The sequence below is a fragment of the Aquarana catesbeiana genome, linkage group LG02 (genome assembly GCF_042186555.1).
Source record: "Aquarana catesbeiana isolate 2022-GZ linkage group LG02, ASM4218655v1, whole genome shotgun sequence".
NCBI classification, from domain to species: Eukaryota; Metazoa; Chordata; class Amphibia; order Anura; family Ranidae; genus Aquarana; species Aquarana catesbeiana.
The window spans coordinates 586,257,241-586,271,960 of record NC_133325.1 but is presented as its reverse complement, the minus strand read 5'-3'; the positions used below and the strand labels follow the sequence as shown (position 1 = coordinate 586,271,960).

General features: G+C 41.1%; 1 protein-coding gene across 1 annotated transcript in view; it reads right to left on the bottom strand.

The window, feature by feature from the left end:
- FOXO6 (forkhead box O6) overlaps window positions 1–13,723 on the bottom strand; it is a 151,959-nt gene extending 138,236 nt beyond the window's left edge. Inside the window, exon 1 of the mRNA XM_073616223.1 lies at window positions 11,955–13,723. Coding sequence (XP_073472324.1) covers window positions 11,955–12,266 — 312 coding nt within the window. The 5' untranslated portion in view covers window positions 12,267–13,723. The remainder of the gene's footprint in view (window positions 1–11,954) is intronic.
- Window positions 13,724–14,720: the final 997 nt, after the last annotated feature.

The following is a 14,720-nucleotide window of genomic DNA, read 5'->3' as shown; positions in this document are numbered from 1 at the left end:
TAAAACTGGAGAGTTCAAAATCTGGTGTATCTGTACACGGTAGCCAACCAGCTTCTAACTTCAGCTTGTTCAATTACGTTTTGACAATAAAACCTGGAAGCTGATTGGTTTCTATGCAGAACTTTTAGTAAATCAACCCCATTGCGTAATAAGCTTGTACAATGTGACTTTGGTTTGAACAAAGGGAATAATAAAATTGCTGATTTGTAAAAACAAAAAATGGTGTGGGGTGCAGGTATACACATATTAAAGGGCACTTTCACACTGGTTCACTTCAAAACTGCCAGTAAAACACCTATGGTTTAATGGATCATTTTTGCTGTGCGTTTGTGGTGCGGTTTTTAACCACTTCCCACCCGGCCACTGCATACGTACGGCTGGGTGGGCGCTCTCTCCTTCTGAGTGGACGTTCAGGAACATCCCTCAGAAGGAGGCGGATCGTGCGCGCACGTTCCCGCGCAGCGGTGCGATCCCGATGCGCTCGTGTCACTCGGACACGGCGCATCTCCGTTCAGCAGGAGGGCTCTGTGATTGGCCCTCCTGATCACATGACTGCCGTGTCCAATCACAGCCATCATGTAATGTAAACAGAGAGCGGGTTGCTAGGCTATCGGCTCTCCTCACACAGAAGTTGTCGGTGAGGAGAGGAGAGCAGATCGCTGTAGCCGGCTGGTGATCAGTGAGTATGAGCTGTTTTTTACAGCTTTTTACACATTGATCACCAGTGTCAAACACACATGTAAAACACACATGTAAAACACACATGTCCCCAAAACACATTCCCACATAGTAAAAACACCTGTCCCCCACAGATTTAACACTAAACTCACATGTTCCAATGACTATCTGCACACATATGTCCATGATCACCTGCACACATCTATACATGATCATCTGCGTACAGCTATCCGTGATCACGCAAATCAATTATTATACACTTAACGGAATTTTTTTTACCAAAGACATGTAGCAGAATACATTTTGGCTTAAATTTATGACAAAATTCGATTTTATTGGATTTCTTTTAAAATAAAAAGAAGAAAATATTGGGTTTTTTTCCAAATTTCCGCTCTTTTTTCGCTTATATTGCAAAAAATAAAAAAACTGAGTCGTAAATAAATACCACCAAAAGAAAGCTCTATTTATGCGAACAAAATGATAAAAATTTCATTTGGGTACAGCGTAGCATGACCGCGCAATTTTCACTGAAAGTGTGAGAGCACTGAAAGCTGAAAATTGGTCTGGGAAGGAAGGGGGTGAAAGTGCCCAGTATTGATGTGGTTAAAGGACATAAGAATCAAAAACTGCACCAAAAACGCTTAGCATGGGCATTTTTGATGCAGTTCCCATTCGATTAAATGGGGAGGAGTGTTTTTGGTGCGTTTTTTTTTTTTTTTACCTCCCCAAACATGCTCCAAAGATGCTGCAAGCAGGATTTTTTCAGCGCACCAAAAGCGCACCGCCCCAGTGTGAACACATTCATTTATTTTAAAGGGAAGCATTTTTCTTGAGTTTTTCAGGTGCTTTGTTTAACGCAAAAGCGCTTGAAAAACACCTCAGTGTGAAAAGACTCTTAGTGATTAGAATAAAGAAATTGCCACAATCTCTTGATGGAAACCTTATATGTCTTTTTAGGAATTACCTGTTTGCTGTAGAATAGTGCCTGTTTTATTTAAAGTGACACTGAACTGGTTTAAAAAAGAAACTCTATTTAAGTATGTATTCTTAACTCAAAAAAGTCCCTTCTATTGCTCTTAGCCTCCTCCAAAACTCCAAACTGTTAGGCCCCTTTCACACGGAGCGGACTCTGCCAGGAGTCCACCTGCTCTGAGGGGAATCTGTCTGCTGATCCCCGCTGAGCTGGCAGATGGCAAGTCCATGTCTCCTCCGCTTATGCAAAGTGGGCACAGATACAGCCCGCTCTCCTCTATGGGTGGTCAGATGTAAACGGACTGCCTGTCCGTTTACACCTGACTGCCGTCCGATCCTGTAATTAGCAGATTGGATTGGATTTCGGCGGGTGTGAACATACACGTCCGTTTACAATCTGGTCTGCCTGAAAAACTGAAAGGGGGTCCCATGTGAGGAGAAAAAGGAAGGATGGCAGCACTCCCATACACGATGCAATAGCGATTTTCTTTCAGAAAGTGTAAAATCAACAGCATACAATGGTATACTGCAGGGGACAGCAGGTTCACATGACTAGCGTGGTTTGTCAGAACCATGCATAAGACAAACACCATACACGTATATATATATATATATATATATATATATATATATATATAAATATATATCAAAACTTCACATGTATTCAATTATTTAATTAGGTGATTGAACTTCACTGTTTTCCAATATTTTGTTCTCAAATACAAGTGATTGCACATGATCCAAAACAGACCAAAAGAACTCAGGAACACAGACTTCTCAAAACATGAATAAAAAAATATCTATAAAGAAAAAAGATATGTAAATATAAATGTGAGTGTCCAAAAAGAACAAATGAGAAAAAAAAAAAGAGAACAAAAAATTAGAGAAACAAAAATTGATACAGCAGAAAACAAAACAAAATGAAAATATGAAAATAAAACCAAAGCAAACACACCAATTGTTATATGCTAAGATGCGAGTATGTGTCCCATCCAAAATAATTTATGGTGGGACAACTAAACTCACAAAAGAGCAAAAGACAACAAAGCAAAAAACAACTTTTTGTGGAATAGTAAGACACATTTCATAAATGATGAAAGAATCATAAAGATATATATTATAATTAATCATAAAAGTGTGTTAAATCCCATTAAAAATGAAGGCCCATAGGAATTCTATTCTGCAATGAAAAAATCCAGAATACCTCACGTTTGCATAGGGTCCTGACACCGCTCCCACCTGGGGTTGATGACCTTCTCAACATCCTGAATTTGAAACAGTGAGGTATTCCCTCCATGGGTTAAATTACAGTGTCTATCCACATTAGTATTATGTTCCTTCTCAATGTCATAGACATGATCATGTAATTGGTCTGGAAGCCTCCTAGTCGTGTGTCCTACATATTGAATTGCACAAATCTTATACGTTATCAAAAAAGACAACGTTTCTGGTATTACAGTTTATAAAAGATTTGTGTTTAAAAGATCTATGATACGCAGTGGAACAAAACTGGTCACTTTGTATCCCACGAGGACAACATGGACTACGATTACTTCCACGTTTATGTCCCAGTGAAATCCAACCATGTCCTACTACGAGTAATAGAATAGAATAGTTCGCCAAAGAAGGGGACCGTCGGGATACCATCTTAAAACCATTAGATAGTATTTTCTCATAACATTCATCTTAAAATAAAATAGGTATATGACGTTCCATAATCCTTCCAATTTTAGCAAACATTATGCTAAACGGAGTGGAGAAAATAACAGTGTCAGTTAAATTCGATTTACATTTATGTTTACGTGATAATACGTTCTTTCTAGGTGTAGCCTCTGCAATTACAGGCGGACCCGATCGGTCTGCTTGTGTGAAAGGGGACTTAAAGGGTTGCTAAATTTTTTTCCTCCATGGTCCTACTGTATGTAGGAATGTAGCCACCATCACCTGAGATGGACTAGGGACTATGGGATTTGTAGTGCACATGACAGCAATTAACCTGCACTGCTTGTTCCAAACAAATGGAAGTGAAGTGGAAAAAGAGAGATATGGGGGCTCTTAGAGGAAGTTACAAGGAGGCAGAAAAAAGACAGTAAAAAACAATTTACGTAATAGATTACTTACGTAGCCATTACGTAGTAGATGTGTATGGATCATTTTGGAAGAATAAGGATATGGTTTAATGTCACTTTAAGCTGACAATTTTACCCACTTACAAGAATTTCAAACATCTTAATAGAATACTCTCTATACCCAAGATCCTTTCCAGTTACAGACATTTCTGTCTCCATACAAAAACTGCAATGAACAGCAATATCCTCTTGTAACAGTATTAAATACGAGTCAGTTCAGAAAAGATGTCTATAGTTACATGAAAGAGGAACTAATCTGATAATGTGTTGCATTATGCGCTAATACATGGAAGTGCAATCTCTTATTTCTTAGCAGTTCCCCTATAATTTGCTGAAAATCATGTGAGGATCCGCCTGGAGCATGAACTGTTGAATGTTTTGGGCAGAGTTCAGCAGCATCTACAACAGATATAATATATATGCAGTCCCTCCCAAAACCCCCAAAAATGGTTACACTCCTATCTGCATTTAGGCAGCCCATAGATTAGTCCGTTTTTGTTTTTTTTTTGTTCGACTAGCAGGTTGAATGAAAAAAAAACTGACCCAATTCTCCTATCCACACACTTGATGTGGACAGGGGAATCCTCCCCACTGAGCTATTGTATTCTGACAGCAGAGAGACTTCCCCTCCATCAGAATACACTAATCAGCGTTGCAGGCTGTAGCCTGCAGCACTCATCAAGCATGGAGAATGTGACAGGGCGGTTGTACCGAAGTTGATCGGTAGATCTGCACAACCTCCCTGCCCACACATGGATCAAAATTTGGCCAGTCCCAGCTGAACCGGCCAAATTTCAATCAATGTATGGCCAGCACTGGGACTCATTAACGAATAATGCAGCAAAAAGTCGAGCTGTTCCCTACAGCAGCTAGATTCTTTATTTACTTTCCCTGGTTGCTTTGTAACCGATTCACTTTCTGAGTAACAGTCTTATGATAGCCATAACTGCTTGGATTTTTTTAACCAATCAATATTTGATGAAAATGATAGAATCCGCAAAGAATTGTACAGCCATGACTTCCCTTCCGATCGATTTCTACTCAATATAGATTGGATTCAATCAAACTGAGTTGACTGGCCAGGGTGACCAACTATTGGTCACTTTGCATCTAAAGGCAATATTAAGATGCTTTGTTCACAATGCTTTCATATTTTGATTGATCAGATTATTAGATTACATTGTGGAAACAGAGATGCAATCGTTAGCTTACGATTGCAATTTACAATTGTATCTTGGCTATTAGTTATTGATATGTATTGGTACTAAAATCTGCAGGAGGTGTAAATAGTACTGAACACCAATCAATCACCAATTGTACTGCCATGACTTCCCTTCCGATCGATTTCTACTCAATATAGATTGGATTCAATCAAACTGAGTTGACTGGCCAGGGTGACCAACTATTGGTCACTTTGCATCTAAAGGCAATATTAAGATGCTTTGTTCACAATGCTTTCATAATTTGATTGATCAGATTATTAGATTACTTTGTGGTAATAGAGATGCAATCGTTAGCTTACGATTGTAATTTACAATTGTATCTTAACTATGGATCAAAATCCACCACCACCACGTGTGTGGCTTATTGATCAAATGAGATGTCAACTATAGATGGATTATTCCTATCACAAGAGATAGCTTACTATTTCACCTACTGTACTTAATAGAATACTCTATTCCCAAAATCCTTTCCAGGTACAGACACTTCTGTCTTCAAACAAAAGAAAAAAAAAAATTGGAAAATAAATCAATTGTTTATTGAAGAGTGTATGTGCCACTGCAAACCAATTTTGTATTTTACACAGCAAATTGGGGTCTTACATTGGTTGCTTCTGTGTAGTACAAACCATAAAAATTGAAACAATCAGGATCTAATAAAACATAAACACATTTCATAATATATAGCAGAAAATGATACTGTAAAGAATACTAACACTGTAAAATCTAATAACGAGCTGTCCATGCAAGCTTACTATTGTCAGTTGACAGGTATTGACTAGTAGTTATTGATCTGTATTGGTACAATAATCTGCAGGAGGTGTAAATAGTACTGAACACCAATCAAACTAAACGAATCAGTTGTGCAATCTTGGCAAAGAAATGGCTGGTGCCATCCAGAATTGTATTCTGAATTATTGTGTACCTGTTGTAAGAATAAATGGCTCTCAATCAAATCAATATTCCCCTTGTCTATATTTTCTTATGTGCCGATATACATTTACTTTGCACAGATTCCACTTACTTCACTGTTCCACTTACTGGCTGGCAGAAACTTAGACTGGACATACTGCAAGTATCAATGTTTCACTCTTCTCATGAACAAAAACAGCAAAAGAGCCAATTAAATCATGTTATGGGCCAATCCTGCATTACAAAATAACTATAAGGCACAGAAAAGACGTATACTGACAAGTATAGAAGAGATGTAAGGTGAGAATACAAATGTAGCCCCAAAGTTCAGAAGAGACTGCTAGTAGTAACAGTAAACAAGTTAGGCCATTTTCACATTTGAGCGCAGCGGCACGCCGCGTTTTGCTTTGTGCATTTTAGTCCATTTTTGGTGCTTTTTTCACGCAACAGCCTATTGACTTCAATGGGGTGCCTGTTGTGCAACCAACGCAACAAAGAAGCTCCAGCACCAAAAGTTTGCACTGAGCTAAACACGCTTGGCAACGCGCAACTGCTACTTGTGTTTGGGGTGACATTAAAAAATAATGGCAATGCAAGCCCATCGCGCATTTTAGCACCTTTTTATTACGCATTTTCAAAAGTATGGCCAGAAACGCCCCTTTCTGCCTGCGTTTCCACTACACTCAGGTGTGAATGCAGCCTTAAAGCTGAGCTCCACCAAAAAGGGGAAGCTACGCTTGTTCACATCCTCCCCTGCCACATTTGACACTTTTGGGGGGGGCGGGTACCTTATTTTGACAGGTACCCGCTCCCACTTCCGGGTACGATCGCTGTGGCGAACTCCGAGTGTTTCCGGCCCTTCCTCCTTCACCCCGCTGCCTTCTGGGAGACACACAGGTCCCAGAAGATGGTAGGACCATTCAGAAAGCGCAGAGCGACTCGCGCATGTGCAGTAGGAGACCGGCTGTGAAGCCTAAACGCTTCATTGCCGGTTTCCCTTAGTGAAGATGCTGGCGCCTGCACCGGAAGCTGATTAAAGAATCGGCTCGGGTGCCAAAATCGTTGGATACCTAGATAGGTAAGTGTCCTTATAATAAAAGTCAGCAGCTACAAAAGCTCCTCTTTAAGAAGGAATTATTAGCGGCAAAGTTTCTGATTTTTTGACTTGTTACTTGGTACATCAAATTTTTTAAATGTTCACCAGAAGCAACCTGGCAATGATACATAGATATAATACTTGTTAAAAAGAAAGTTTTTACCAAAAAAACGTTTGAGCTCCTTGTCCCCTAGGGGACAAAGTGCATGTGTCCCAAATCTATAGGTTCATTGGATGCTGAGCTAGTGTGGTTGACAACACGCCCCCCTCCCTTGCCCCACCATTGTCTGCTGACACTGTTCTCAAGGAGACAAATAATAAATAAGGACTGGATGACAGTAATGAGAGGGGTGGCAGTGCAGCACAAGCCAGCATCTCCCAGCAGTACAGGTTGGTGCTGTATAGTCTCATAAATGGGGTAAAGGAAGTGGTTGTGGTGCCCAATGCTGTGATGGCTCATGAATAGGGTGAAGAATATGGGGTGGTGCCTAGTGCTGTACTGTCTCATAATAGGGGAGAAAAAGGGGGTAGTTCCTAGTACTATGCTGGCTCATATTTTGGGAGAAGGTAAAGGTGGTGGTCCCTGCTCCTGTACTGTTAGCTCCCCCCATAGAAACACCCATAAACTGGGCTTCAGCATGGAGAGGAGCAGAAACAGAAATAAACACGGCTTTTTTTTGCCTAATGGCAGCGTGGTTCTGAACAGGACAAAGTGCTACATTCATTTTGTCCCCTGGGGGACTAGAAGAACAAACAATCTTCACCTTTTTAGTTTCTAAAAAATATACTGACTTGACTGTTATCATGATTCAAAGTCCACCAGGTAACTATTTTATGAAATTCAGATGAGTATTATTGGAAAAGATACCACACTAATATGTTGTATGTGATTTCTCTGTAATATGTAGGTATGTTCAGTATGCATCTGTACTGTTATAGAAAGGGTTATGTCGATCTCTCATTGGACAATTAACTCTTTAAAAATAATGCTGCCTACATATTCAGGCAATAGAATGCCACTTGTCTTTAGGGCAGCTGACATTAGGATAAACTACTTTACATCAATTTTCCCGTATAAACATGCAAACATTTATATTATTTTCCATCTTATCCTCCTATACAGTATAAAAGTTAAGTACCACATTAACATCGGGGATTCTGCCTCCAGTTCAGTGATTTCCAACGTGGATCTCTTTTTCTTCTATATCCTGCCTCTGGCACTCACCGCACTTATCTGTATGCATGCCAGCAGTAAGGCATCACACACCTATTTAGTTTTATACTTTCGGCGAGTAAAGTTCCATCACCCCTTTCTGCTCTCCACTCCCAGCTCTGCTTTGAAGAATGACACCTACTCTATAAGGTCAGCATTACTGGAGGCTTCCCCCACACAAGAACTTTATACCCTCGTGGTTCATACACCACCTCACTCTCGGCTCTTCTCTCCTTTGAATGTAGGGAGGGAAACACACACAGAACGTGAGTTTCCAGTACCTCAAGTGTGAATGAGCCCTAAAACCACTGGCTGAATAAAAAATAAAAAAAACTATCTGTGTATAGTCAGCCTGAGGCTGTGAAGGCCGTGGTCCACCCATACTTGTAGCACCTGCACATGTGCTCTTCTGCACTTCACCATAACAGGGGAGGAAATGCTCATATTCCAAAGAGATCCTGGAAATTGAGGACACTGATCTTTGTGGCAGTTGAAAATATTTCTTACCTTTTAATTTTTATAATGCTTATACTCTTACTCAAGGCCCGGGACAAGGGGTGGGCAGGAAGGGTGGCTGACCTGGGCGCAATGGTTCAAGGCAGGGATGAGGGTGCCCCTATGCCAGATGCTTCTGTTACAAGGCTGGCAGGAGGAGTGACAATGACATCACTGGGAGGGGGGGGGGGGTGCGCAGTTTGGCCTCTTTGCCCTGGGTGCTGGATGACCTTGTCCCGGCACTGCTCTTACTCATATATTAACCCAGCACCAGAAAATGCACACTAGCCTACCAATGCCCAGCTCATTTGTGTTGGCACCTCAGCAGCCAATTGTGTGTTAACCCCACAGCACTCACTTTTCGGCTTGTATTCGTTGACTTCTCAGTGCCAAATCCTCGGTGCATGTGCCTTAACTCCGCAGCACATGTGCGTTTGCCCCTCAACACCAAGTTCCCAGGGGCTGTGCAATAATACATTGGTGCCCCATGTGTTTACCCCTCAGCACCCAAATCCAAACACATGTGCTATAACCCCTCAATGCCCAGTCTCTTTTGCATACGCATTAACCCCTTAGCACCTTTAGCTCTCAGTCCCCAACTCGTATGCGTTAAATCTTTTACATTTAGTCCTGTCACATTCCCCCCCCCCAATGGCTTAGTGCCCAGTCCCAAGCCCATGGGCGATAAGCCGATAACCCCTCAGTGTCCGATTCCCAGAGCATCTGCATTACCACCTTAGTGCCCCATGGACACTAGCCCCTCAACACAAAGTTCCTAGTACATGGGGGCCCTTCAGCACCCAGTCTGTAGCACATGGAACAATGACCCCTCAGCACCCAGTCCCCAACTCATATGCATTAATTCTTCTGCTGCCCAATCCTCAGTGTATTTGCCTTAACTGCTCAGTGTCCAGTCCCCAGCATATAGGGATTAACCCCTCAGTGCTCGAATCCCAGTGCATGCATATTAACCCCTCAGCGCCTCATGTGTATTAACCCCTCAGCATTTAGTTTCCAGCAAATTTTCATTTACCACTTAGCAAACACATTTTTTATATATATATATTTACAGTGATATTTACCAAACACCCCTCAGCACCCAGTCTCCAGCTCATGTGCATTAACCCTTCATTTCTTAGACCGCAACTCTTAGGAGTTAACTCCTCAATGTCAAGTCCTCAGAGCATGTGCTTTTATCCTCAAGGCCCAATTCCCAGTGTGTACGTTCACCCCTCAGTGCCCAGTCTTTTTTGCAGCATTAACCTCTTCTCTCAATCTCCACTGCATGCACATTAACCCTTCAATACCCAGTATCATAGGTAACCTCTCAGTGCCTTGTCCCCAGTTCATGTCTGTTAACTCCACAACACTCAGTGACTAGGTTATGTAAATGAACTCTTCAGGGTCCAGTCCCCAGCACATGTGCATTTACCCCTCAGCGCCCTGTTCACACCACATGCACATTAACTCTTAAATGTACAGTTTGCAGCTTATGTGCGTAAACCTGTTAAGCCCAATTTACAGTGCATTCCATGTGCATTAAGCCCTTGGTGCCCAGAACGTGTAAGTTAACCCCTCAGTATCCAATCCCAAGCTGCTGTGCATTTAGCCTTCAACACCTGGTACCCAGCTCATAATCATAATACATTTACCACTCCCTGCGTGTTAAACTCTCAATGCCCAGTCCCCATACATGTAGGTACCCCTCAGCACCAAGCTCTCAACAAATGTGCATTAGTACCTCCACACCACTGCATAAGTTCCTTAGCACCCAGGGCATGTGCATTAGCTCCTCTATACCCAGTTTCTAGGGTGTATCAACCCATTTGTATCCTTTGCATTGTAACCCCCCCCCGAGCACCCAGTCCCCAGGGCATGTGCATTAACCCTTCCACCCCTCATAGCATGTGTAATAACTACTTGGCACCTAGTTCTCAGCTTATTTGCATTAACCCCTTAGTGCTTACTTCCCTGCCCAGTTGTCTTAACTCCTTTATGCTCAGCCTTCAGCACTTGTACCTTAACTTCTCAAGGAACCAACAGCAGCATGTGCATTAACCCTATAGTGCACAAGTCCCACAACATGGGCATTAACCCTCCAGAGCCCCACGGAGTGTTACCCTTTCAGTGCCAAGACCCCAGCACCTACGCATCCTCCCCTCGATGCCCAACGTACAATGCATCCGCAATAATTGCTCAGCACCCACCTCCCAGTGTATGCATATTAACCCCCCAGTACCCACCCCCTGAGCATTTGCATTCACCCCTCCTCGCCCCAGTCCTTATTGCATGCACACAGAGTGGACTCTTTAGTGATATTCCAGATCACGTGTGTCAGAGATTTCCTAACCCCTGTTGCCTTCTCTGCCTGATTTTGTTCTAAAAGTAATAATATTTTTTTTTTTAAAAAGTACCATTTATATCACAATACATACACAAAATAAAAATGAAATTTCCTAAATGAAGCATTCCACAATATTACAAAATAATTAACCAGCACCCGCTGTACAAATGACCCCAGCTCATAAAGGGAAAACATGTATTTTATTTTATATATATATATATATATATATATATATATATATATATATATATATATATATATATATATATATATATATATAATATATATATATATATATATATATATATATATATTATATATATACATATATATTTGTAAAGATAGATAGATAGATAGATAGATAGATAGATAGATAGATAGATAGATAGATAGATAGATAGATAGATAGATAGATAGACACACACACATAAATATATGTATATATATATTCTCTCTACTGAGCACCTTAACTGGCTATGAAGCTGTTAGCAAATTATTCTGCAGTGGCTTCAACTCTGGAGCATTTTCTGTCCAAGATGCTGCCCCAATAGACCACAGATAATGTTCCCTTTGGCACAAGTGATTGCACAAAAAATAAATGTATTTCACATCTAATATTCCAGCTTTGAATTTACATTGCCATGCATACCTTACTCGTTGCCAGGGATTCCCCTTTGCATGCACACTGCACAGACAGCTCATTATAATAGCAGTCAAGTGCCAGTTACCTATCATTGTCACATCAAAAATCAAATCTTTTAATTAACCTCCACAACCCTCTGTCTTGGCGTTTGCACATCAACACATAACTATGGAATTAAATTTAACTTTGAGGTTTTTTTTGGGGGGGAGGGTGCTTCCGATCAACCTAAAGAAACTGATTGAGGGTTCTCACCTTCCACCCAGCAGAACTGTTGCTGTCACCTTTGTCTTTGAAGTAGGGTACAAAGCGGACCATCCAATCGTAAATTTGGGATAGGGTCAGTCTTCGCTCTGGAGAACTCTCTATTGCCTTGGTAATGAGGTCGGCGTAGGACAAATTACCCCAGGCATTCCTGCGCGAACTCTTGGCTTTGCGCATCTGCCCTGGATCCAAGCCAGGAGGAGGCAAGGGCATATCCGAAGAGGGTTCGGGGAGCGGGGGCCAGGTGCAAGAACGGGGGCGTCCCTGAGGCTCCACATCTGACTCAGCTTCCAACTTCTCCATCACTGGCTCACAAAAGTACCCGCTCTTTTTCTCAGATCACAAAAAAAAAAACAACTTAAATCCTCATTTGCAAAGGAAATAAAAAAGCAGTCAAATACGGGGTAAAAAAAAATAGGCAACTTCAGACGCCGAACGGCGAGAACAAATTTCCTCTGGAACAGCTTGGTTTGAATACCTGTGTGCAAGCACAGCAAATAATGAAAAATATTTGTATGTATATTATTTGAAAATCAGCTTCATATTGGCAACAAAAAAATGACAGCGTTAGTCTTTTTTTTTTTTTTTTTTTTTAGGATATTCCCAACAAGGAAAAAAGCTGGATTGATTTAGGAGGCTGATTTGATCATTTGCAGAATATAGCTATTCTTTCAAATCAGCTGAACAGAAAGTCTCCCCCAGTCCTGCCAATAAATAGTCAAGTGTCAGAAAAGAAGCGGAAAAAGTCAGCGCCTATATTGTCTGCCAAACGCTTCGCTTATTCGAAAAAAAAAAACCCCATCAAACTAATGTCAATGGGTGAGCAGCTATCCCAAAAAAAAAAAAGATGATGAGACACTTGAAGACATTTAAATGGACCGATCAATCTTGTATTTTCTGATATCGTCAAAGGAATATCAGCAGGTCGCAATAATGAGCTGCTATTGAGCAACAACAAAGCTGCTTATGACATAATGTTCCAAATGCTGTCCCAGGGTTCAATCTAAAGCCAAAAAATGTCCATTCTAGATGTGATCTACAAGGAGAGGAATAAAAGCGGGGAGGTGAAATCAGTCCAAAGAGGTGTCTGGGCTCAGTCTTTCGCAGCAACAGATGTTCCTAAGACAAAAATCCAAAAAGAAAAAAAAAAAAATCCCATTTAAATTCAAGTCTTTCCACCCCAAAATTTGCTGGGTGGAGCCTGCAGGGGAGCTAAAAGTCCCCCCCTTACCCCCAGACACTTCAATTTAATAAGAAGATCATAGCTCTGCTGGCACTTGCTGAAGGCAGGGTGGTTCCGAATTTTGTACCTTTGCTCTTTAGTTGGCCCCCCCCCCCTTGGTCCTGTGGATCGGTCACGCGTGGCCCCCCAGCAGCCAGATCGTCACGTGTGGAGATGCTGCGGTGTGGGGAAAGGCTGGTGTGGACAGACTCATTGTACGGTGGGGGATCTCGGGTGACACCCCGGATCTGGAGGTGTGTATGATCCGCAGGGGGACCCTGACACCTGCTCCACAACAAGACAGTCCTGGGGGGGATCCCTCACTCTTCTTCCAGGCTCCCTCCTCCTTCTCCCCCTCCTGGGATTCAGCACCATTCAACCAGCATTTGGGATCGGCTGCCTCTGCACTCTTCACCTTAAGCATTTAGAGAGAGAGGGAGCGAGACAGAGAGAAATAAATAAATAAGATGCAGCCTTCGCCCCTCCTCTGCTGTCTCCTCCTCCCCATCCCAGCCTGATGCTGCTACTGCTAGGATCTCTACGAGGCTGGCAAATGTGCATGGAGAAAGGACAGGGATCCATTCTGCACACTGAAACTTCACTGATGGGCAATGGGTGTCAATGGGCGTCCGGCGTCTATTCAAGCAGATCACAAGAAATCTACCAGGAATAAATCACAGGGAAGGGGGCATTCTGGGCACCATCATCCTGTATTCGATCAGTCAATGTATATGATCGATAAATGCATCAGATTTTTATCATCAGATCACATTTTTACAATCCTATCCAATGTTTATCATCACACCTTTATTATCAGATCACATTTATATGATCATATCACACCTTTATTATCAGATCACATTTATATGATATCATACCTTTATTATCAGATCACATTTATATGATCAGATCACACCTTTATTATCAGATCACATTTATATGATCAGATCACACCTTTATTATCAGATCACATTTATATGATCAGATCACACCTTTATTATCAGATCACATTTATATGATATCATACCTTTATTATCAGATCACATTTATATGATATCATACCTTTATTATCAGATCACATTTATATGATCAGATCACACCTTTATTATCAGATCACATTTATATGATATCATACCTTTATTATCAGATCACATGTATATGATCAGATCACACCTTTATTATCAGATCACATTTATATGATCAGATCACACCTTTATTAACAGATCACATTTATATGATCAGATCACACCTTTATTAACAGATCACATTTATATGATATCACACCTTTATTATCAGATCACATGTATATGATCAGATCACACCTTTATTATCAGATCACATTTATATGATCAGATCACACCTTTATTAACAGATCACATTTATATGATCAGATCACACCTTTATTAACAGATCACATTTATATGATATCACACCTTTATTATCAGATCACATTTATATGATCAGATCACACCTTTATTATCAGATCACATGTATATGATCAGATTACAGCTTTATTATCAGATCACATTTATATG